The sequence below is a fragment of the Artibeus jamaicensis genome, unplaced genomic scaffold (genome assembly GCF_021234435.1).
Source record: "Artibeus jamaicensis isolate MK-2021 breed Jamaican fruit bat unplaced genomic scaffold, CSHL_Jam_final scaffold_660, whole genome shotgun sequence".
Lineage (NCBI taxonomy): Eukaryota > Metazoa > Chordata > Mammalia > Chiroptera > Phyllostomidae > Artibeus > Artibeus jamaicensis.
The window spans coordinates 6,608,212-6,634,297 of NW_026522052.1; the positions used below are offsets into that span (position 1 = coordinate 6,608,212).

Genomic DNA, 26,086 nt, shown 5'->3' on the forward strand with positions numbered 1-26,086 from the left:
GTCTGATTTCCAAAAAGAGAATAGATGGATGCAGTGACTAAAAGTTTGTCTAGGAATGAAAGTGAATTGCCTATTAAATTTGCTTCATATCCTTTTAAACTCTTCCACAAATAAAGTAACAAGGAGCCTTGGAGGGGTGAATCTACTTCTGATTCTTGGTAAGAGCTTTATCTGAAAATCTTTTTTGTAATACAAAATGTGTTTATTAGGATGGTTCCCCACTCACCTTGATTCAGGGTACTTTTAGTGCTGCTTCTTCCTGAAGGACCATCCTTCTGTCAGCCTTGCTTTTCCTCCTGTGGGCTGACAAAGGACAGTGGAGCAGCCAACACACAAAACTGCCGTCTGTGCATGGCTAAAAACGGTGGTGATTCTACAGCATCCTGGGCATTTCACATCCATGAAGTAGGAACTGGGGCTCCGCACCAGGTGTTTCTTCTCTCGTTGCCTCTTCTCATCTTCTGGAGAGGGATGAAGGAGATCCTTTGTCAGAGGCATGTTGTCCTGGGGAAGTCATCGCTGCCAGATGAAAATCTTATAAGGGCTCAAAGATGTTGGCCAGGACAGAAGCCCAAGATGCAGAGCAGGACCAGACGTCTCCAGGGAAGAATGGAGAGGGCTCTCACCAGCTTTGTCTTCTGCATTCATGTATTACTCACAGTGTCCTCATCCAGACTGGCACCTGCAGAAGGTTTTCAAAGTTTGGAAGATGACAGTGGGAAATCTGGCAAGTGCAGGAAATGACCATGGCTCCTGCCATGTGATTCCAGACCAGCACTATCAACAGCTCTTTCTGAGATATGGCTGAGTTCTAGATCTGTGCTGTCCCATGCTGAAGCCACAGGTGACCACGGAGCCCTTGGAAATGTGCCTAGTGGGAGCAAGGAACCACATTGTAAATTTTGTTTAGTTTAATAAATTTAAACTTATCCACAGGTAGCTGGTGGCTACTATACTAGACAGTGCAGTCTAATTTTATCTTTTATTTTATTTTTGTTGAGGACATTTTTTCATTGGTTTTTGGAGAGAGGAAGGAGACAGAGGGAGGGAGAGAGAGAGAAACATCAATGTGAGAAAGAATACCAATTGATTGCCTTCTTGCACATGCCCCCACTGAGGATCAAACCAGCAACTTGGGTATGTGCCCTGACTGGGGATGGCACATATGACCCTACACTCCAGGGCACAGTGCTCCAATCCACTGAGCCACACCAGCCAGAGCTTGGGCTCAGCAATTTTAGACTTTTGGTTGGTTTTTCAAGATACTAGAGGCCAAATCCAGATTTCTTGACTGGCTGAATATTGAAGCCTTAACCTTACCCAACTCCTGAACTTGAACCCAAACTGAAAGTAGTAGGTGGTTGAAAAGTGAAAGACTGGAGAGAAAAAAAAAATATCCTTATTGATTCAGGTGAGAGAACACATATAAAATTAATTTTAAACCAAGTAGGTAGAAAAATTTTGTTAAGCACCTAAACATTTGGTATAACTACAATGCCAAAAACCGATTTTGCTTTCCCCCCACTAAACTTAATGGAGCGAATGGGCAGATGAATTGGGCATTAGGTCACACAATAAAATATAAATGAAAAACAAACACCAGACAGGCTTGAGTGGATGTGGATTAAATTAAATATTTACACTCTATACAACAGAGCTTTTGTAAAGGGCAATTTTATAAACCAGAAACCTCAATAAGAAAAGAGTGGTGAAAATGGTTTTATTTGTATAAGACCCACTGTTGACACCTGGGCCCAAGCATCCAACCCAGCTGCCAGCAGGTGCCTCAGGGTTCACAAAACAAAGTGACCCAGCTGTGTTTGCCTGCATTTGTGTCTGCAAGTGCATGAAATAGCCAGGCAGAACTTCCGCCAATCAGTGTTGATAGTAGTTATTTTAGTTAGGTTTTGTTGTTGTCATTGCCTTTATCCTTTTCTGTTTTCTGGAGATGATGAATATTGAGCTAAAATACATTTTTAAGAATTTTTTTCCAACTGGGAGAAGATATTCGCTAATGACACATCTGATAAGGAGTTAATATCCAAAATTTATAAAGAACACATACAACTGAACACGAAAACACACAAGCAATTCAATTTTAAAAAGGGTAAAAGACCCGAACAAACATTTCACCAAAGAGGACGTACAGATGGCCAATAGACAAATGAAAAGATGCTCAATGTCCCTAATCATCAGAGAAAGGCAAATTGAAACTGCAATGAGGTTCGCCTCACACTTGTCAGAATGGAAAACAAGAAATCAACAAACAAGTGTTGGAGAGGATGTGGAAAGGCGAACCCTTGTGCACTGAAGGTGGTATTGCAAATTGGTGCAGTCACTGTGGAAAATAATATGGAGTTTCCTCAAAAAAGTAAAAATAGAACTACCATATGACCCAGCAATTCCACTTCTAGATATTTATACAGAAAAATCAAAACACTAATTTGAAAAGATACATGCGCCACTATGTTCATTGCAACATTATTTACAATAGCTAAGATGCGGAAGCAGCCTAAGTGCCAATGGATGGAAAACTGGATAAAGAAGAGGTGGTACATATATACAATGGAATGTTACCTGGCTATAAAAAAAAATGCAATGTTACCATTTGTGACTACATGAAAAGGCCCAGAGGGTACTATGCTAAGTGAAATAAATCAGACAGAGACAGGACAAACACCGTGTGATATCATTTATATGTAGAATCTAAATAACAAAATAAACAAGACAGAAACAGACTCATAAATACGAGGAACAAACGGATGGGTGCCAGATGGAAGGGAGCTGCAGGGCTGGGTGGAAACAGTGAAGGGATTGAGACACACAGATTGGCAGTTACAGAACAGTCACAGGGATGCCAACTACAGTACAGAAAGTATAGTCAGTAATACAGTAATAGAGCCCTGGCTGGTGCAGCTCAGTGGATTGACTGCCAGCCCTGATTCCCAGTCAGGGCACATGCCTGGGTTGTGGGCCAGGTCCCTCCCCAGTGTGGGAGTGCGCAAGAGACAACCACACATCGATGTTTCTCTCCCTCTCTTTCTATCTCTTTAAAAATAAATAAATAAATAAAGTCTTAAAAAATAATATAGTAATAACTATGTATGGTGCCAGGTGGGTGCTTGCAATATTAGGGGGAACATTTTGTAAATTGTATGATTGTCTAAATACTATGCTGTACACCTGAAACTAATATAAAATAACACTGTAGGGAATTTAAGGGGAAAAAAAGGGGAGGGATTTGGAGGAACAAATAGGAAGGACACAGGGACAAGAACTAAGGTGGGTGGAAATGGCAGGGAGGTGGGGAGCATGGGGCGGGGGGGGCTGGGATGGGAGAAATAGACAAAAAACTGTACTTGAAAAATAACTAAATAAAATTAAAAAATAAAAATAAAATAACACTGAATGGCAGCTGTAATTGAAAAATTAAAAATTTTAAGACTAAAAAATTTTTTTAAAAAACAAAAAATTTTTTCAAAAGAGAAAAGCATCATCCTGGCTGGTGTAGCTCAGTGGATTGAGCGTGGGCCTGTGAAGCAAAGGGTCGCCGGTTCGATTCCCAGTCAGGGCACATGCCTGGGTTGCAGGCCAGGTCCCCAGTAGGGGACACATAAGAGTCAACCACACATTGATGTTTCTCTCCCACTTTCTCCTTCCCTTCCCCACTCTCTTAAAATGAATAAATAAAATATTTTTTTAAAAAAGAGAGAAAAGCATCGAGGATAGCACAGTAAACATTCATGTACCTACCACCCAGATAGAACAATTGTTATAAGTTGTCATATTTGCTTTGAATATTTCTCTCTCTGTCTTCTTTCAAAGAAATGAAATCCTACGGCTCCACCGGAAGCACCTGTGCACCCTTCCTCAGTCCCGTGGCCCCCTTGCCCCTGGAGCATCCGGTGGCATGAATTCAATGTACTTTCCCACGCATTCGAAGTACTTTTCCTACATGTGTATAGGTATTCATGAACAACATAGAGCATTGTTTCATGTGTTTTAAAGTTCACAATGTTTTCCAAAGAAGACACACAAAAGGCCAATAGGTCCATGAAAAGATGCTCAACATTGCTAGTCAACAGGAAAATGCAAATCAAAACCACATTGGGATGTCACCTCACATCTATTAGAAAGGCTGCTATCAAAAGGACAAAGGATGACAGGTGTCAGTGAGGCTGTGGAGGAAAGAGCATCCTTATACGCTATGGCTGGGAATATGAATTGGTGCAGCCACTGCGGAAAACAGTACGGAGTTTCCTTAAAGAGTTAAAAATAGAACAATCATAGGATCCAATAATTCCACTTTGGGGTATATATCTAAGGAAATGAAACCTCTGTCTCTAAGAGGTATTTTTATGCCCATATTCACTGTAGCATATTCATAATAGCCAAGACGTGGAAACAACTGAAGTGTCAGATAAATAGATTCAGAAAATGTGATCTATATATGAATATTATTCAGCCACAAAAGAGAAGGAATCCTGACTCAAAAGAATGAGTAGAACTTGAAGCATTATATTACGTGAAATAAGTCAGACAGATGAGGACAAATACTGGATGATCTCACTTGTATGTGGAATCTGAAAAAGCCAACTCAGAAACAGAGAGCAGAGTGGTGGTTTCCAGGGGCTGGGCGTGAGGGAAGTGAGACGCTGGTCAAAGAGCACAGACGTCCAGCTCTGGGTCTCACGTACCACACGGTGACTACAGTTAACAACGTTGTATTGTTATGTACTTGGAAGCTGATAAAAGAGCAGATCATAAATGTTCTCACTACAACAAAAAAAATAGTAATTCCAAGGTGGAGGAGGTGTTAACTAACTCTACTGTAGAAGTATATATTTCACAAGATATGTGTGTTAAATCATCACATCCGGTACCTTAAACTTACAAAATGTTATATGTCAACATTATTTCAATAAAGCTGAGAAAATAAAATCTACCTTGAATTACATCGTGTATGTTTCTACAAATTATTCTTGTCTTTCAATTTTGTGTTTCTGAGAGATGTTGAAGCATACATACATGCCTCTATTAGACAAATTACTTTAAATTTTTATTTATTTATTTTAAATATTTTTATTTACTTTTACACAGAGGGGAAGGGAGGGAGAAAGAGAGAGAAACATCAACGTGTGGTTGCCTTTTGCACGCCCCTTACTGGGGACCTGGCCTGCATCTCAGGTATGTGCCCTAATCTGGGAATTGAACCTGCCACCCTTTGGTTCTCAGGCCTGCACTCAATCTGCTGAGCCACACCAGCCAGGGGGACGAATTACTTTTTAAAGGTGTACCTTTAAAAACTGCCACCATGATAATAAAAAGTAACATATTTATAGAATTGTATGGTGTGTATTCTCTTGTCACCTCATTTGAGCTTCACAACAACCTGGGTGGCAGATATTAAAATTCATCCCATTTAACAGATAAAGAAGTATAGTTCAAAAAGTTCAAGGACTTGTCCAAGGCTACATAGATACCAAGAGGCAGAATCTGAACTCAAACTCTGGCCATTGCGGGCAGGAGTTTCTGTACCCCGATTATTTTCCCTCCCATGGTGCCTTGGGAAACTCAAGCCCCGGGTCCTCCCTCAGCCCAGTGGCAGGTGGCAGGCAGAGTTCATTCACCCTTGCTGACCAAGGAGAAGCAAGAACGGAAAAATCAGTAAGGGACAAGAAACACAGATCACCTGAGAGAAACGGTCCTTTTGTCGAGGCATGCAGGTTACTACATTTTGCCCTGATGCCCATCACTCGGAAGAGACCCGAGTTTGTGGATGGGGACTGAGCTGAGCGGTGACTCGGTTATCCTAGCACATGCTGGCAGCGCTGGGGTTGGAGGGTTGGGGCTGAAGGCAGCTAACTACTCACCTCCCCAAACTGTAGGAGGTTCACAGATGACTTAGATGTTTCTGTATAAGCATTAGATGAACGGGTGTGAAAGTGAGGTCTTTTTAAGTTGTTTTAATCCTTCTCTACCCAGTATTAAACAGTCTGAATCAAGGGGAGGACAAACATGAAATGTTTACTTATTTCCCTCTGCTACGCTCAACTGAATCTCTTTTCCCATTATTTTGGGAAAGAAGGGAGAGGGAGAAAACGTTTCCTTCCAAGGAATGGCTGAACCTCTCTGGGTTGCCTTGCCTCTGCCCCCTGGCTGCAGGCATTCAAATTCGGTTCTCACTGTGCTGTGAGCCTGAGTCTTCCAAGGCACCCGCTGGGCTCCCTTACCTCCGAGTCCCGCAGCTTCCATTCCAGGGATCTCCACTAGGGGCGCACCCGGGCTCCTCCGAGGCCTCTGTCTCCACACCCCAAGCTGGGGCAGCAGCTCTAGGCCTGGAGACGGATGCTGACCTCCGCTGAAAAGGGAAGACCCATCTCCTTCTTCACTGTGGCTGGTCCCTGTGAGTGATTTTCTCAGGCCCCTCACTGCCCCAGGCCCAGGCACACTACCTCACACCTGACCAGGCCTGATGATTTCCCAGTCTCTCCTTTTATGGACTTGCAGAGGCCTAATGATAAAGGAGCAGGAACAGGCTCAGCTGCCTCCTGACAAGCCCTGGGAAGTTATCTGACCTCAATAGTTTTCAGCTCTGGATAGACGGTGGGGGCACAAAAAACCTTCTTTGTTCTCAGTATGGAATCCCAATCTCTGGGTATGATTCCATCAACGAGAAATGCTTACGTCATCTCTCTAACATTTAACAAAAAATATTTTTGTTGCATTGGGGTAACAGTGTTTAATAAAATTGTATAGTTTTCAGATGTATGATTCTTTTTTCTTTCTTTACCCTCACCTGAGGACATTTTTTCGTTGCTTTTAGAGAGGAAGGGAGAGAAAGAAGCATTGATCGGTTGCCTCCCATACCTGTCTGGACCAAGGATCGAAGCAACACTCTAGGTATGTACCCTGATGGTGAACCAAATCTTCAATTCTTGGGCCACAGGATGACATTTCAGCCAGCCGAGCCACACTGGACAGGGCATGGACAGTTCTGTACTACGTCATCTGTGTGTTGTATTGTGATCACCACCCTAAGCCAAGTCTCCTTGCACCTCTACTTATCCCCCCTTCATCCTCTAACATTTTCAGCCTCCTTTTGCAAGCAGACAGAGCTAGACTGCTTTAGGAAAAACCATCTGCCCACAAACTAAGATCATTTGGCTTTTCTCATGTTTATTTTCACAGTATATTTTATTCATAACAAATGATACTAGTTTTCCATATACCATAATGATACAAGGTTTTATATTTACATAAACTTATGTAAGTTTTTAAAGTAATTTTGCTTAAAGAAAGATATTCAGTTGATAATTGCACACATGGTAAGTGGGTATGGAAAAAGGTATTTGAAAACGGAAGTTGGTGATATTTAGAAATGTGCCTTAGAAATCACAGTTACGCTGATGCTCTGACCGGTGGGGCTCAGTGGGTCGGGTGTCATTCCGCAGAATGAAGGGTCACCCTTTCTATTCCTGGTCAGGGCACATCTCTGGGCGACAGGTTTGGTTCTCACTGGGGCACACGTGAGAGGCAACTATTGGCGTTTCTGTCTCACATCTGTGTTTCTCTTTCTCTCTTCCTCCTTCCTTTCCCCTCTCTCTAAAAGTAAATAAATAAAATCTTTTTTAAAATGTGAAGTAGAGCTAAGACATATAATGTGTCTAAAGTCACTCACCAAAAAATGCTGATTAAATGTTGGTGATTCACTGTAGTATTATCTACTACATGTCTGGTAGGTTTTAAGAAACAGCTTATTGACTTCTAATTTATATACCATAAACTTCTACCAGTTTAAGTTTATAGTCAATGACTGTTAGTAAGTTTACAGAGTTATGCATCCATAGCCACAATCTAATTTAGAGCATTTCTACCACCCCCAACAGATCCCTCAGGCCCATTTGAAGTCTCTCTCCCCCCAGCCTCCCCCAGCCCTAGGCAACTGTAATCTACTTTAAGATTTAGCTTCTGGATTTGCTTTTCCTCATGTAAACTGCCTTACACAATATGTGAGGTTTTTTTAAATCTGGCTTCTTTCACTTAGCATAATGTTTTTGTGGTTTGTGCAGGAAGGCTGTTGCTAGGGACATCCACACACAAGTCTTTGTGTGAACATATGTTTTTATTTCTCTTGGGTGGCTGCCTAGGAGTAGAATTGCTGAGCTGTATGGTTAATTTATGTTTAACTTTTAAAGCAACTGGCAAACTGTTTTCCAAAGAGGTGGCACCATTTTACATTCCCACCAGCAAAAGCGCGAGAGTGGCAGGTGTTGCGTATACATTCTTTTGCGTAGATATGTGCCGTCGAGTCATAACCACTACTTCACTGGTGGGAAACCTGCAGCTGAAAGAGGTTAACTGACTTGCAGGGGGTCACACTGCCTGGACAATGGTCCTATGCAACCATATCTGACTCTGAATCCCATTCTTCCCTACCATCGGCTGGGTCTCTGGGCTGAGTGTTCCATTTCCTTAGCAGAGGTGAGGGAGAGCTCTGCAAGTAGCTCTTGTTTGGGCTCCAGGGCCCGAGCTGGAGCCCCGCCAGAGCCCAGGTGAGTCATGGAGCCTTGGGCAAAGGAAGGCGGCTTGGTCTTTTTGCCACCTGGCCCCGGATACCAAGCCCTGGAAATGATTTACCCGGCTCACTGATTCAAGTTTAGTATGAGACTTCAGTCCTGCCTCACGATGACACAGCAAATGAGCAATCTGGGCAGTAGAGAGAGGTCCCCATCACTGTGGACTCTGACAGTCTTGTAACAGCTGGGCTGACCAGAGAATGGAGAGGGGAGATTTTTGTTTTTCTCTTGTTGCCGAGTCAGCGAGTCCTTAGTTACTGAGATCACATCCGCTAACAAGTCCAGGCAACTGCTGACTGCTTTGTTCCTGTTGCTTCGTGTTTCATGCTTGGTCAAAATACAAACAGCTGGGTGTGTAAATTGATTATGTAAAGACATGGGAGACAACAGAGTCAAATAGAAAAGATCAAGAATTATTGCTTTCTGTAATTTTGACCTTCAGCAGGATTTTAATGAAAGTCTTTTATTCATACCTTTTTATGTCACCATCTCCAGAGGCACCATGTTAGGGTAAACAAGCATGCAGTCTGACATTTTCATTCATTCTTTCACGCAGGGGCCATGTCTTGTTTGGCTCTGTGTTCCCTGCAGTGCTTAGCATGGCGTCTTACAACATTAGACCTTCATCATGTCTCACCTGGATTGTTCGATCAGTCTCCCAGTGGCCACCTCCATCCATATTTCCTCCGTGCAGTCCATTTTCCACACTGTCTCCTGAATCATCTTTCTACAACACATTTTTCTTCAAAGAGAAAGGACAGCATTGTACTATTTAATTAGAGTCATGGTATTGCAACTACGACAAAAGTAGCCCTGTACATATTTGTGCGTTTACAGATGCCCACTGATTTACGGCATGACCAAAAGAAAACAAATACTTGAAGGTGGCCAATTGCTGTAGAAAAAGTTCTATAATATTTAGTAGGTTATGAAAGACCATTTTAATCTGGTTCGGCAACCTGCAGTTTGATTTCTCGCTGTTCTCTTCCCCGCTCTGCTCTATCTAAAAAGGCCACTTACTCACTTTCCTTATATTTCCTAGCACCTGTGGCAGGCCTGAACCTAAAGCAGTGTCCAATAAATACCTTTTGGGAGATCGATAGTTGTTTTGACCTGTTAAGAGTTATATTAATTCTATCAGGGTTCTTAGGAGCCATCTACTAATTCCCAGGACTTTCTCTGTAACAGAGGATGTATAAGAAAGATAAATAAAGCACACTATTTTTCTTCTTCTCAGAGTGGAACCACTTATTCATTCAATCTATGTCTTAAATTTTTTTTAAAGGTCAAATCTTCATTTTAAAATTGCAGAAGTATCACCCTGACTGCTCAGCTCTGCTAGTGAGAGCATTGTCCCAGTATAACAAGGTTACAGATTCGATCCCCAGTCAGGGCACATACAAGAAGCAGCCAATTAATGTATAAATGAGTGGAACAACAAATCAATGTTTCTCTTCCACCCCCCACCCAACCTTCTCTTTCTCTAAAAAAAAAAAAAATCAATTAAAATTGTTTTTCAAATTGCAAAAGCATTCACTCCTCAGAGTTGAAGACATTCATAAAGAAACAGTAAAAGTGCTAATTTTCTAACATTAGGCAAGTTTAGTGAAATGTAATATGAAAGGCTTTAATGGTCATTTAAACTTGAGCTGCTAATTATTTTCTTAGGGAAAACAAAAAGTAAATGAATAAATAGGGAAAGAAAACATAAATAAAAGTCTCTATAGGCTATTAAGGTTTCTCACACTTTACAAACTACATGGAGTCAACATAACAGTTTTGGAAATGCTATTCTCGGAAATGAATGAGTTAAAACCACTAAAAGAGCTTAAAATTTAACCAATTTCAAAGTAGCATGTACATTTGTAAATTTGATGATATATTAATGATTTTACCATCAAAATGTCCTATTCTATTCTGCAATTACCCACCCACATGAACAAGTTCATATTATAATAGAATTAATTATTAAACCTTTTATTTATATACTTATAGGCATTATTTTAAAACTAAACCATGTACCAAAAAAAAAAGCCCAACCAAATCTCAAAAATATGTGTAGCAAACTTGACAACAAATCATCATATCATTATATAAAAAACCTATTGAGATGAGATAAACCTCTCGCAGTCTTGATGGGTAAAGGGTTTCAGAATGCATTTCCCCAAAATGTGCCACTTTGGCACATGGACTATTTTGAGCTGAAGGCAATCAAGACACAGCAGATTGAAGAAAACTTTCACCTCTCCATTGACTACCTAAAAGAATTTAGATAAAGGGGGAATGGGGCCTTGTTCAGAGAGAAAACTGTTACCAGAGATAAGTTTTTATCTGAATGACCTACCTGTGTGGCGGGGCAAACATCTACTGAACATCCCCCAAATGTAAGAATATGGTGCTGTGAACTCCCCTCCACCCCTGGAAGCCTCAGGCCCTGCCTCATTCCTTAGTTCCGATGCCATATAGGCCTCAACTGCTTGGTTTGCCCAGAAGGCTCATTTTTATGGGCCCCCATACATACACATGTAATTAAAATTTTTTCCTGTTAATATGTCTTATGTTAATTTGATTATTAGACCAGCCAAAGAAACTAGAAGGACAAAAGGAGAATTTTTCCACTCCTACATGGTCAAAAGCCATAAAAGATAGATCAGGAAGAAGGTCATATGATTAATAGATAATAAGGAAAATGATTCAATTTCAACTTCACCAGCCCTGGCTGGTGTGGCTCAGTGGCTTGAGTGTTGGCCTGCAAAATGAAAGGTTGCCGGTTTGATTCCCAGTCAAGGCACACACCTGGGTTGTGGGCCAGATCCCCTGCTGGGAGCATGTGAGAGGCAATCAATCGAAATTTCTCTTTCTCTCTTTCTCCTTCCCTCCCCTCTCTCTAAAAAGAAATAAAATCTTCAATTTCAACTTCACCAGAAATCAAAATACCACCTTTTGCTTGTCAAGCCAACCAAAGTTAAGGAAAAAATTAGTACTATCATCCATGAATAGTGAGTATGTAATAAAACAAGGGAGTAATATATTTCTGGTGGCAATATAAAATTGGTATAATCCTTTTGGAAAGCTATTTGGCAATATGTATTAAGGATCTTAAAAATGTTCATGCTTTTTGGTAATTTCACTTCTGAGATCTCTATAAGAGAATAGTCCTACATGATAAAAATAATATGCAGAAAAATATTTGTCAGAACATTATATATACAGTTGCAAAGCACCTAAATACTCAACATTAAAACACAAGGGAAATGATTGTATATTAATTTGATGAAATATCACATAGCAAATATGAATTGACACAAGTGACTCCCCAAAACATAATATTGAGAAGAAAATAAAAGCAAGTTGTAGAATATACTCTGTATGATACTAATTATATAGAGTTTGAATCATGCAAGTAAGACTACATATTACTTAGGGATGCACACATATGTGGTGGAAATACAGATAAATGCAGACTGAATAGTCACCAAACATGGCAGAGAAGGAGGGAGCTGCAAATGAGATTAGCCACAAAGAATCAATTGAAATGTTGATGAAGTTTTCTTAAACTCCATAAGGGTTTATGAATTTTCACTTCACTATTCCTTATATCTTTTTATATGTTTTAAATATCTCATTATAAATTTAAAATATATAACTGTCAAAAAGTTGCACATAAATCCAATATAATAGCATGGAAAATATTTGAGCTATAATATCAAGTTAAACAAATTACATATTCAAAATGATTACAACTGTGTAAAAGCCATACAAAAATTGGCGAAGGACTACCCCTCAAAGTTAACACCTTTCCCTTCATAGGTGGTGTTGCTTCCTTATTCTTTTAAAATATTTTGTCTATTTTCTTTTATATTTGACATTGTACTGTAATTCAAAAATAATACCTATTTAAAAAACAAACGTGATGATGTACTTATTACTTATTAAACCATTTGTACTATTATATTGCATTTGATTTACAAGCTGATGCTCTGTTTGGCTTAGAATGGAGCATCATGTACAAGATGTAGAGGGAAGAAAGCAAACTGGGGAGAAGTGAGGTTGATAGGGAGCCAGGCTGGTTGACAAAGGAGTGTAAAACTAGGTGGAACAAGGACTGCACGATAAATTCATGAAGTTTATGAGGAAGATTATTCCGATGATTATGGATAATTGAGGTTGGCTTCTAGTCAGACTTGAGGTAGCAGCAAGTTTCTGCATATGCAAAGTGCACAATATAAATTAACTTTGTAGAAAGAAAAAAATAATGAGTGGAAGAATAAGTGTGCATCAAATATTGAAATTCAGGCTCTCACTCAAGCTTGGGTATTAGAGTATTTTTGCAATTTCCAAAGACTCTTAGAATGGTCACAGTTCTTTTTCTTTTCTAAAGATTTTATTTATTTATTTTTAGAGAGGGGAAGGGAGACAGAGAGGGAAGAAACATCACTGTGGTTGCCTCTCATGCGCCCCCTACTGGGGACCTGGTCTGAAACCGAGGCATATCCCAGGCATGTTCAATACCCTGAGTGGGAATTGAACCAGTGACCCTTTGATTCATAAGCCAGCGCTCAGTCCACTGAGCCACAGCTGGCCAGGGGCAGTCACAGTTCTTTGAGAGCATCAGCTTTAACTTCTCCCTGTTATCTTTGAGCAAACTAAATCTGGCCAGGTAAGCCAAAGCATCAAATATCTTGGGACTTCCACCAAGATGTGCCTTCTCACACAACCAAGTTTAAAAACAACAAAGTTTTAGCAACAAAAATGCAGCCAAACCACAGAAAATTGAACCATACGGAAGTCTGACAACAACGAACCCTTCAGCCAAACCGGTAAGAGGGGCAGAGCCAGCAGCAGAGCGGGGTCAGGCAGGAAAGATGCACCAGACTGACCCGGGCACACAACCCAGGTGCACCAGCAGCTGTGAGCGGATCCCAGGTGTGGAGTAGCGGGCGAACCCACTGAGGGCGAAAGGCGGTGGTCTCATTGAGGGCTGACCACGGTCACACATTTACGTGCAGATAAACTGGTGAAGGAGCAAGCGGTGAGACAGACTGTACAGGCCCCAGTGGCGGGAAGCAGCAGAGGAGACCACTATTGTCCCTCTCTGACCCTACCCTCACATACATTGTCACAAACCAGCGACCTGGGTGGCTGCGACCTGGGTGGCTCTGACCTGGGTGGCTCCGCCCTGGTGAACACCTAAGCCTCTACTCCTCTTACGTAACAGGCACGAACAGACTAAAACATGGCACAAGAACAACTCAGAGCCCCAGAGCCGATAAATCTAAGCGATGAAGAAATAGCCAAACTTTCAGATGCACAGTTCAAAACACTGGCTCACAGAACTGGTTGATTTTAGTCACAAATTAGAGGAACATATGAAGGCTAAACTAATTGGAATGAATGGAAATGCACAGGAAACCAATAGTAATGGAAAGGAAACTGAGACTCAAATCAAAGGAGTGGACCAGACAGAGGGAAAAAAATGACCAAACAGAAAAGGATGAAGAAACAAGAATTCAAAGCATCAAATATTTTGCCTTTTTTCATTGTATTCAATATTAGTTCCTGTGTCAAAACAAGAACAAACAATGCCTTAAAATGTTCATAGGAAAATATACCACAAATTCTTTGGCCTACTCCTTTGCCCATCATAGAAAATGCTTGACAACCTGCTCTGACCTATCTTTCTATCTTATCTTCCACTAATCCTCCAGAAAAGCTCAGTTTCTGTAATACTCTGCTCTCCTACCTCCTGACCTCTGTTGACACCATTTCCTCCCTCGTCCCTTCTCTCTAGAAAATTTTCACCTTTCAAGGTACAACTAAGACACTTGTTGGGACAACTATAACCCATATATGTAGTGTACTGAGTGCCTTGATTTGACCAACGGTGTGGAAATCAAGTAGAATGTAAGAAGCTTGTGCTTGAGATGGGGAAGAATGCAGGAGCTGAGGAGAATACTACTAATAATAATGACAACGATGACCACCAAAATCAATTGCGTGATCACTAGTACTAGACCCTATGTTAATTTATTATCACACTTAATAATATTCTCAATAACTCTGCCAAATAGTGTATCAGTTAGAATTGTGTTAGATGTAATAGAAGAACCTACTGCAACAACTTGAAGAAGTCAGCATACTGTTTTCTTCTCCCACTTAATAAGGAGCCCGGTCCAGTTCTATGTGTGACTCAGTGAGGTCACTAAGATTTCAACTTCATCATTCTGTCTTCTCACTTCACTGTGGTTAGCAAATGTCTTTCATTTTTGTGGTCATAATATCACTGATACTTCGTGACATTGAATTTTCCAGCAAGAGAGAAAGGGCAACAGGTATCTGTTCTCAAGGACTTCCATTAACATATTTTTGGTCAGAATTATGTTTCTTGGTCAGCTCTATTTGCAAGGGAGGTTGCAAGATCACCAAATAAATTTTATAAAAGTTTTATTTATTTATCTTTAGAGGGGAAGGGAAGGAGAGAGGGAGAGAAATATCAATGTATGGTTGCCTCTGGTGCATCCCCTGCTGGGGGAGACACAACCTGCAACCCAGGCATGTGCCCTGACTGGGAATTGAACCTCCATCCTCTAGTTCACAGGCCCATGCTCAATCCACTGAGTTACACTAGCCAGGGCACCAAATAAATTTTTGTTAATAAAGAAGCAGGAGGAGGCCTGAGCAGTGTGATTCAGTTGACTGAGCATTGTCCTGCAAAGCAAAATGTTGCCAGTTCAATGTTTCTCTCTCACACTGATGCTTCTCTCCCTCTATTTCTCCCTCCCTTCCCCTCTCTCTGAAAATAAATAAATAAAATCTTTAAAAAAAAGAGGAAGGAGGAGGACTGGATAATTTGGTAGATAACCCTTAAATATTATCCTCATTTTATAGACGAGGGAAATAAGATATACGAATGTTAATGAATAGTATTGGAAGTAAGTCTGACAGCAGAGCCCAGACTATTAACCATTTACATTATATTGCATTAGTATTTTTAAGTATACTTTATTGATTATGCTATCATAGTTTTCCCAGTTTCTCCCTCTTTATCCCCCCTCTGCCTTGCACCCCCCCGACTCTACAGCATCCCCCGCTTAGTTCATGTCCATGGGTTTTACATATAAGTTCTTTGAGTTCTCTCTTTCCTATACTATTTTTGACCTCTCCCTGTCTATTTAATGCCCACTAATTATGCTTCTTCTTCCCTGTACCTTCCCCCCATTGCTCTCCTCCCCTTCCCCCCTGAAATGTCTCCATGTGATGTCCATTTCTCTGATTCTGTTCCTATCCTAGTTTTTTGCTTAGTTTTTGTTTTAATTGTTTTTCTTTCTTTCTTTTTTTTAGATTCATTTGTTGATAGTTATGAGTTTGTTGTCATTTTACTGTTCATATTTTTGATCTTCTTTTTCTTTGATAAGTCCTCTTAACATTTCATATAATAAGGGCTTGGTGATGATGAACTCCTTTAACTTGACTTTATCTGGGAAGCACTTTATCTGCCCTTCCATTCTAAATGAAAGCTTTGCTGGATAGAGCAATCTTGGATGTAGGTCCTTGCCTTTCATGACTTCAAACACTTTTTTCCAGCTCCTTCTTGCCTGTAAGTTTTCTTTTAAGAAATCAGCTAACAGTCTTATGGGACCTCCTTTGTAGGTAACTCTCTTTTTTCCTCTTGCTGCTTTTAGAATTCTCTATCTTTAATCTTGGGCAACTTAATGATGATGTGCCTTGGTGTGTTCCTCTTTGGGTCCAACTTCTTTGGGACTCCCTGGGCTTCCTGGAAGTCTATTTTCTTCACCATATTAGGGAAGTTTTTCTTCGTTATTTGTTCAAATAAGTTTTCTTGCTGTTGTTCCTCTCCTTTTGGCACCCCTATAATTCAGATATTGGAACATTTCAGGTTGTCCTAGAGATTCCTCAGTTTCTCTTCATTTTTTGGATTCTTGTTTCTTCATTCTGTTCTGGTTGGATGTTTACTTCTTCCTTTTGTTCCAGATTATTGCTTTGAGTTCTGGTTTCCTTCCTGTCACTGTTGGTTCTCTAAATATTTTGCTTTATTTCATTTTTGGTATCTTTCTTTTGTTTTTTCATTTTTTGACCAAGCTCACTCAGTTCTATGAGAATTTTGATTACTAGGGCTTTAAATTCTCCATCAGATAGGTTGGCTATCTCCTCATCACTTAGCTCTATTTCTGAAGCTTTGCTGTTTCATTTGGGCCATTGTTCTTTGTCTTGGTGCACCTGTCCAGTTGTTCTGTTTGACTGTTTCTTTAATCCCTTGGTTGTTGGATCTCCATGCAGTTTGATCTTCTGGCACTTCTGGTTTTTTATTGATTTTAGATTGGTTGTTGTCTTCCTTTTGGTTGTGCAAGGAAGCAAAGGGTTTCTACCTACACCTCCATCTTGGCCAGAACCCAGCATTAGTATTATTATTTTTAATCCTCACCCAAGAATATGTTTTTATCAATTTTTAGAGAGAGAGGAAGGGAGAGAAAGAGAAACATCAACGTGAAAAAGAAACATTGATCAGTTGCCTCCCATACAGGCTCTGACCAGGGATCACATCTGCAATTTAGGTATGTGTACTGACTGGGAATTGAACCTGAAACTCTTTGGTGCAGGGAACAATGCTCCCACCAACTGAGCCACCTGGCCAAGGCTATATGGCATTATTTTAAAATGGCTTTGGTCCTACTCTCTGGTTAAGAGAGGCTGTGAACAATATTAGAATACACTTGTACCACCTTTCTCTTCTTCAGTAGCTCCTCATCCTCTTTGCTTCTATCTTTCCCCTCAGATCTCAGAGGGGAGGCTGCATTGTTTGGTTAGGGTTGGGGGAAGAAAACCGATGTACTTCTATATTCTTTTTCTCATTTTAAATCCTAATCACTATAGGAATAAATAAAGAGGATGATATCATAGAACTTGGAATGATTAAACTTGGAGCTTGACAGAGAGGCAAAATCTTAAGGTTTTTATTACAAAGTTGCTTGGGTCATGGATGATTCATATTAATAAATAAGATGAATTGTTAGTTTGATTTTTGATGTTAAGTTTCAGATATTGGCAAAACTTTTAGATAGGTACTGATGATTTTGAGTAAATCATAATAAGCAGATGAGAAGAAAAATAAGGTGAATAAATAAAAAAGAGATGGTCCTGTCCCAATGAGGCAGGATGGTAAGAAGCTGTGACAATCCCTTGGCAATTGTAATGGAGAAACTGAGGCAGAGATCTAAACAGGGGGCCCAGCAATTTATAGCTAGCTAATAAACTGCAAGTTCTTCTCTAACCAAGGACACTTAGAAGCAAATGGTTTACCCATTCCAGACTATTCTGGGGTAGACACATCTCATTCCTGGTCCCTCTGCGGTAATATTGTGTGAAGGTAAAACTGACCAAAGAATGACCGTGACCCCTCTATACACTCATTCTGATGCATCAGCATATTCAAAGACACACTTGGAAAGCTGATGAATACTCCCCTGAGACCTCTCCTAAAAGTCCTGTCTTAGAAAACAGATAAAAACCCTTAAGACAAAGGACCCAGTATATGTTCTTCCTTGGGCACAACCACACCTCACCTCCTTTCTTTCCTCAGGTGTGCCTCTGTGCCTCCTTTCTAAGCTCTAAAGCTTCCCCGGAGACTTGCATCTAGGGAAACAGCAGGCAACGGCAGCTCACCAAGGGCCCTCCTTTTGCCTCCAGAGTCCACACAGCCCAGCTGGCTCACTTGTGCCTCTGTGACTTTGTCCCTAAAGGGCCAAGCAGCTCTGCCTGTGCTCACTCGGGTTGCCATGACCTTGCCTCTTCTATTTTAATCCCTTCCTTTGTGTCACTGCCAGCTTTAATAAGTATTATCTCAAAATCACCTGGACTTGAATTGTGAAATCCTTCCCGCACGAAGTCAGGAACCCACACATTCCTGGTCTCTTTCCTGTGACACCCATTGGAATAATAATAGAATGCATTTGTTTTGCCTATTTCTAAACCTGTTTATAACAAGATTTATATGCCTGAGGATGAAAAAGAGAGGGCAGCATTTCACAGTCTTGAAGATAATAAAATCATGACTTTTTTTTTAATGACCAGGAGCATCATCAGTTTCTATTACTTAGAGAACAGACAGCATGTTATTAACATGCTTTCTGTGGAACCAATTGGAACCAATATGGATTGGGGGGAGAGGATGGGAGTGATAAGAAAATCATTCTGAAATGTTCTTTTAAATTACGTTACAGTGGCCAGAGAAAGAAAGAGAACTGTTAGTCTGTTAATGGCTATGGGCCAACTAACAAAAAGGCTTCTTACATTCTCGTTCTTCTTGTTGGAATTTCAGATTCATTTCCAGGTGGCTGTTTCCGCAGATTGTTTCAGCACCGCTGAGCTCCAAGAGCCTCTGCCTGAGCACTCGCTCGTGGGCTTTCCAGACTGCTGCCCACAGCCACCCCACGGGAGCAGACATCTCTTTGCACAGACCCTGCTCTCCCAGAACTAGCCTTGCCTCACCGGCTCCCAACCCTTTCCCTGCAGCTCCTGTAAATGCGTTCAGACTACCTCTTTCCTCTGCCTTTCCCCAACTTGATGGATAAAAGTGCTTGCAAAATTCTGGGACAACAAACACGCTGTTTTTTTTTTCCTACCTGGCCATGCCGCTGGTAGTTTAGACCCTATGCTCCAAGATTAGTTTTTGGCTAACATTTTGGCCTTAATACAACCTTACAGAAAAAATTATTTCAGTCGTGGAAGTTAAAGATTTTTAAGTTTAACAAAAGGAACACAAAAATAGGAAATTCAATCAGAGAGCTTCCTTGATGTGTAAAATCTGCAAAAATCAGTTTCAGACCTTCTAAATAGTGGGGAATCGTGTAACTTTCATCTCACAAATATGATCTTTATTCTGTTAAAGAGAAAGGCCACAGGCCCAAAATGGCATTACTCGTGCTAAAAGCCCATGATACCTAGATTTAATATCTGATCTAATTGTAGTTTTAACCTCTCCCAGAAACACAATCTTAATCGACCCGTCTGGAATTTTGTGGTCAAGCACCAGTAAGGAAACTGTCAGGGAAGCCCTCTCCCTTCACCATAGAAAGGAGAGGTCATCTTCATGATTAAAAAACAAAACAGAGAAAAAAACCTTCTGCTCTATTCCCCCAAAGAAAAGATTTCCAAGTACCAAGTTAATTTTCTCTTTTGTTAATAGTCCCTTGACCCACCCTTCACCCTTCTTCCTATAAAAACCCTTCTAGTTGCTAGATGGGATGTTGCCCAATTCATGAATCACTTAATAAAGCCAATTAGATTCTTCAAGCTTACTTGGTTAACTTTTGTTTTTTGCAACAATTGTGATTATGGCACAAGTAATGCTGCTAAGTGTCTATTTTCTTATCCTCGTTGGATATTGGGGCATATTGACAGTGCAGTGTCAGAATCTTCTGAGTGGGCGACACTTTCTGGGCTCTGCATGGGGCTCTCTTCAGGTGTGTCATGTCTTTTACTATTACTCAAAATGTGTCCCATCGACCAACAGCAATAGAAGCCCCTTGGAATTTGTTAGGAATGCAGAATCTCATTCTGGCTGGTGTGGCCCAGTGGGTTGAGTGCCGGCTGGCCTGCAAACCAAGGGATTGCTGGTCCATTTGATTCCCAGTCTTCTAGGGCATGTGCCTTCATTGCAGGCAGGGTCCCCAGTAGGGGACGTGCAAAAGGCAATCACGCTGCAATATTTCTCTCCCTCTCTTTCTCCCTCCCTTCCCCTCTCTAAAAATAAATAAACAAAATCTTTTTTTAAACACAGTGCAGAATCTCATACCTTACCCCAGACCTTCTGAATTATAATCCGCATTTTAAACAGGATCCCCATATGATTAAAATAAAATTCAGGAAGTGTGAATTAAAATTCAGGAAGTACTGATGTAACTAGTTAGAAAACCTACGGAATTCAATATAAAAATCCCTTGTTTTCAATAATAATACAAGGTAGTGGTTTTAAGTCTTTATGGGATCTTGGGCTCCTTGGAATGTGCCAAGAACCGAAGTTGCTCCCTGGAAGAAATACACCTATGAACTTGAACATGGCATTTTGCATAAAAAGTTTAGAGGAATTCATAGTGTCAAGGTTAAAAGCTAGGATTTGAATTTTCTTCTTTAACCTGGGGGAACACTTTAAACAGTTCGTGTATGAATAGATTGAATGACTAGGGTATGAACGCAACCTGAATCATTGAGATGTTTGCCTGCGTAGGTTACTTTTGTGTGAAGAAACAAACAAAGAAGCTAAAAAGTTCTTTTTTTCTAGGAACCTAGTCATCAGCAATAATTGCATTTGTAGGTATTGGCAATTAATGTTTCTTCCTTGTGAGGAAAAAAGTGTGACTTAAGTATTTTGATTTTTGCTCTGGCTAGTGTGACTGGTCGGTTGGAGTGTCGTGCCATATACCAAAAAGTTGTCGGTTGGATACCCAAGCAGGGCACATACATAATTCGCAGTTTGGTCCTGGGAGGGGAGCATATGGAGGCAACCAATCGATGTTTCTCTCTTTCTCTCTCTCTCTCTCCCCCTCCCACCCTCTCTCCCTTCCTCTCTATTTAGAATCAATAAGTATATTAATTTTTTTTGTCTTGACTAAAATAAAAAGAAATCGGACGCCATACTAGAATTTGAAAGGAGGGGGAAAATTCCTGCTTAATTTACAAGCTGTCTGTTGTATTTTAACATGATAAGGAAGAGAAGTTAAGAGAGTATTTACATCCACAACCATAGAAGCAGAGTAAATAAAAAAAAAAACACTTAAGAAGGCAAAAATGTCCTACTTGAATTTAAATCTGTGCAATACCTGTCTCTCGTCAATGTTCACTGAGAAGGAGTAAGAGAATCAAGCAACTTAAAGTCCAAGTATGAAGTGTCATGGTAGACATTTAGAGTATGACTGGAGTTTTCCTCTCATTTCTTAGTCTCCTACTTTTGATAATCAGAGAAATGTGGTCCTTACTAACGGAGCCTTATTTCTCTAACAATGGCCCTTCGTTTCCTCTCAGTTTTTAAAATAATGCGTCCACGGCCCTGGTGCCGAGATCACTGTGTTTTTCTCTCCTTGATTGCCATATGTGCTGGAAAAATCCATCTAAATTCTTTTCATCTGATTTGCATCAGCAATATCTATTTCAGAAGATTATTCATGGATTACCCGTAAATATTCAGAGCAATGCTTCCGGGGATTGTAATCTTTGCCATATTTGGTTTAGGATTTTGTTTTCTAAATAATTTTCCATTTCCTTTTTCCCATTTAGCCTAAGTCTTCTCCGATTTACCGTTTGGTCTGCCCTTACATTTGTAATCTCATTTATATCAAATGGCCCATATAAAGGCCTGGTCAGCAAGCTGCAGAACACAAATAGAGGGGTTTAACTCAAAGTAGAACTTTCCTTTCATTGATTTTTTTTTAATTAAGGGTTTTAAAATAAAATAAATTATTTTCCTTCAAAATTGAGCTTTTATGGATTGTTTTGAGGATAAGTCCACAGACATCCCAATTTGTACACAATCCTTAACATATGTACCAAAACCCAGAAAAGTCATGTAGTTATGATTCTTTTCTAAACAGTTATTCCAGTGAATTTCTGATGGGGCAACTCAAGAGCTGAAAAAAATTTAGCTTTAAGTTATAGCTAATAAGCTTAGTAGTTAATGTGTCAGGAACTGGGATATAAGACCAGACCCCGCCTGACTCCAGGAGACCCACAAGCAGTTCAACCTTTGTGCCCCAGGAGGACCCCAAACAATCAGGATGGCATCTGAGCCATTGTGCCCCAGGGAGAAAAATTCCAATCCCCATGATGCAGCTCAAGAATCACGGGTGAGCAGAGGAAAGGATGCTAGAAAAATTGCTGGACTGCAGCTTTCATCTGATTAACCTTTTCCACGAATTCCAAACCTCTTGCCTACTTTTTTTCCTGAATTCCAAACTCCTTACCTACACTTTTCTTCTCTTTCTAAAAAAGGTTGGCTTGAGATAAAATGCCAAGACTCTCTCTTAGGGTCCGTAACCTGCCAGCTGCCTTCTCAGACTGCTGGCCATCTGAATAAAGCGTCCATAAAGACTCAGTCCTTGTCCCTACTTAATGGTTCTGGTAGTGAGAGGCAGCTCCAGCACCAGCCTTTCCAGTTTCATTTCCAGCTTGAAATGTTTTCCTTAATAGCGTATCAAGTACCAATATCTTCGAATGTTGATATGTTTTTCCATCAAAGTCCTACTAATTCACAATTTGATGCCCTATATACTACATAATCAAATTTTCAGTCTTCCACAACACACTAACAAAATTACTAGGAAAATTGGAGTACCTCACCAAAGACGTTACAGAGTGTGCAAAATTACAACAGGGAGAGAGGCAAGGTCAAAGAGTGGTTTTCTTTAGGACACAATTCTACTAAAAACAAGAGAATAGAAGCTAATTTAAGCCCTGGCTCTGTGAGTGCAGGCTTGCAAACCAAAAGTTCGCCAGTTTGATTCCTGATCAGGGCACATGCCTGGGTTGTGGGCCAGTCCCCAGAAGGACAGATGTGAGAGGTAAACTGATCGATGTTTCTCTCCCTCTTTCTGCCTTCTCCTCTCTCTAAAAGATCAATCAATAAATAAAATATTTAAAAACATTTTAAAAAGTAATTTTAAATGGTCAAGGCATTAAATGCACAACTTATTCCAAATTGCCATTTAGTGTGTGTTGTACTATGGAATATAAAAACGACCACATCTACAGAATGTGAGACAGACATCCAAAGCAATTGAATCCTCCCATATTCAATATCCCACTATTTTCTGGTTGTACAAAAAAAACCCAAAAACCAACCAGCAAGTGATTTCACCTCTTAAAAAAAAAACATTTACATTTTGAAAAAATGGGATAGGGCAGCATTCCCTTCCTTCTGGAACTACTAAGGCATTCATTCATCTTTTCGAGAGACGGGGACCACTGCTCAGCCATGCGATTCCGTAGTCATGGGACGTGCGGCTTCTTTTCCTCCTGCTTCGTCTTCAGTTTCTCCATTTTCCGCGGTGGATCTTTAGGTTCTTGGCGGGCCACTTGGTTCTCTTTCACCTTTGCTCCCCATTTCCCCTTTTGTTTGCACTTCTTTTGTCCGTGGATTTATCCTTCCCCGCCCTTTTGTTTGGCTTCCTTTTCACATCTGCAGAAGAAAGTGATTGATGTTTCTCTCTCACGCTGATACTTCTCTCTCTCCCTTCCCCTCTCTCTCAGTTGAGAATAAAATAATAATAATAATAATAATAATCCCTTAAACAAAGAAATAAGATGTGAGATGACTCAGTTACTAGGAAAGACTTTCTGCAGTCCCAGGAAGCCTCCTATCTCCTGCATGTGCTTCAACTGGGGATCGACCCCACAATCTAGGCATGTGCCTTGACTGGGAATTGAACCAGTGACCTGTTAGTGTATGGGACAATGCTCTAACCAACTAAGCCACATAGGCCAGGGCTCGCACATCTTATTTTTTGAAGGACAAAGCTAAATGCTTAATAGGCTTTTCATACTTACACATTTTTCTGTGGTGTTTCCTATTATAATTGTTACTATTTAAGAAAACATTTCTTTGTATTTAATTGTTTTGTGCCTGGTCCCCATTTCAAACTCTTTATAGACTCAGTCATATTTCAACACATCTTTGGATTTCCACACATAACAGTGATCTTGTTTTTGCCTTTCCAATAATTATCTCTTACTTTTGTTTTATATTTTATCCCATTGCTTCAAATTTCCAGGGCAGTATTAAACAATTACAATAAATGTGGAATAGTTGTTAACTCCGTTTTATAGAAATGCTTCATCTGATTATAAGTTAGATACTGTAGTGGGTTTCATTGTGTTCTCCTCAAAAATCTGTTAAAATCCTAATGTTTGGCACTTGTGAACGTGCCCTCATTTGGGAACAGGGCCTTAGCAGATGTAGTCAAGTTAAGGTGAGGTCCTATTGGGTTCGGGTGGGCCTTAAATCCAGTGACTGTGGTCCTTCGAAAGAGAGGGAGACTTGGAGGCACACACATACGCAGAGAGAAAAGATGGCCGTGTGAAGGACGCTGATGGCAAAGAGTGGAGGGATGACACAGAAGCCAGGGGACCCCAAGGGTTTTACGCCGCTACTGTTACAGGAAAACGAAGCAACCAGACACCGAGGGATCCTGGAGTACGGGGTTTATTATTAACGTGCACGGGTCCAGAGGAGTCATCTCCAAATTCTGAGCCCCGAACAAAGGATTCTTGGGGTTTCTATAGCCTATAGGGTCTTCCTGTCTACGTAGCAAAGCGAGATACAGAAGCGGAATGCGGTAATTAGTTCTGTCTACGGGGCAGAAGCAGAGTACAAAGGCTAAATGGGAAAATTAGTTCTATCAGCGGGGGTGCCAGTCCCAGTCCTTGTGACTATCCTGCTGTTTGCTTTTCCCAGACGGCCTTATCACTGTCCCAGAGCGCCTGGGGTTTTGGGTGAACAAAGGTTTTCCAAAGCTTCCCACATCACTACCAGTGTGACCACAGAACCAGATCAAAATCGTCCCATCCTGTGAAACAAGATACTGAGCTGTTTTTCAGGGACGACAGACCAAAGCTGCAAGTCATGCATTGGAAGCGTATGCAAAGGAGAGAACTTTGGGTGCACCTGGAACAAAAGTCACACCCCACAACCCTCACCACCACCCATGGAACCGAGGGACTGGTGAGACTGTATACGGGACTCCGGCTGGCAACAAAACAAGACTGGATAGCTGGGAAGGTGAATTAAGACCGGGTGGCTGCCCTGGCTGGTGTAGCTCAGTGGGTTGAGTGCAGACCTGGGAACCAAACAACCATGGTTTGATTCCCAGTCAGGGCACATGCCAGGGTTGCAGGCCAGTTCCCAGCAGGGGACACATGCAAGCAACCATACATTGATATTTCTTTCCTCCTCTTCTTCCCTTCCGCTCTAAAGATAAATAAATAAAATCTTAAAAAAAAAAAAAAAAAAAAGACCAGGAGGCTAAGAGGCATGGAAACCACTGTTCCTCGTGCTCAGTTTATCAAGGTTTGGCTGCTACACAACCTTCCTGGGATGACCATAAGGAGCAACATGGCCATCTTGCTGTCATGGGCAAGTCAGTTTTCAAGCAACCTGAGAGAAGGAGGAAGTAACCCCACCCTGACTGGGAAAATCCCCCTCCCAGAACCCTTCACAATCCCGCCTTTATGTACAAGTCGGCTTGTGTCCAGTTTATAAAAGTATCCAAGCAGGGCCCCTCCCCAAGCCATTCAGAGGATCTTCCTTTTCTCTCTGCTGCCTCCCTTTCTGCTCAAGTATAAGCTTAATAAAATGTCTGGAAATTCCTCTAGGATTTCCTCTCAGTTTCTATCTTGGGAAAATCAAGAACCACAAGGCAGGTAACTTTGGGACATCACTGGAACTTCAACCCTGGAAGCCTTTCTAAAGTGCAGGGTCTGTTGCTCAGGAAGATTCCGTG

At 40.9% G+C, this 26,086-nt stretch overlaps 1 protein-coding gene across 2 annotated transcripts in view; it reads right to left on the reverse strand.

The window, feature by feature from the left end:
• Nucleotides 1-231: 231 nt before the first annotated feature.
• LOC119041070 (40S ribosomal protein S27-like) overlaps nucleotides 232-26,086 on the reverse strand; it is a 36,340-nt gene continuing 10,485 nt past the window's right edge. For both annotated transcript variants that reach the window (XM_053659442.1, XM_037134216.2), the window contains exons 3-4: nucleotides 9,217-9,321; nucleotides 232-871 (exon numbers count right to left, since the gene is read on the reverse strand). In XM_053659442.1, the coding sequence (XP_053515417.1) occupies nucleotides 244-498 (255 nt within the window). In that variant the 5' untranslated portion in view covers nucleotides 499-871; nucleotides 9,217-9,321 and the 3' untranslated portion in view covers nucleotides 232-243. The remainder of the gene's footprint in view (nucleotides 872-9,216; nucleotides 9,322-26,086) is intronic.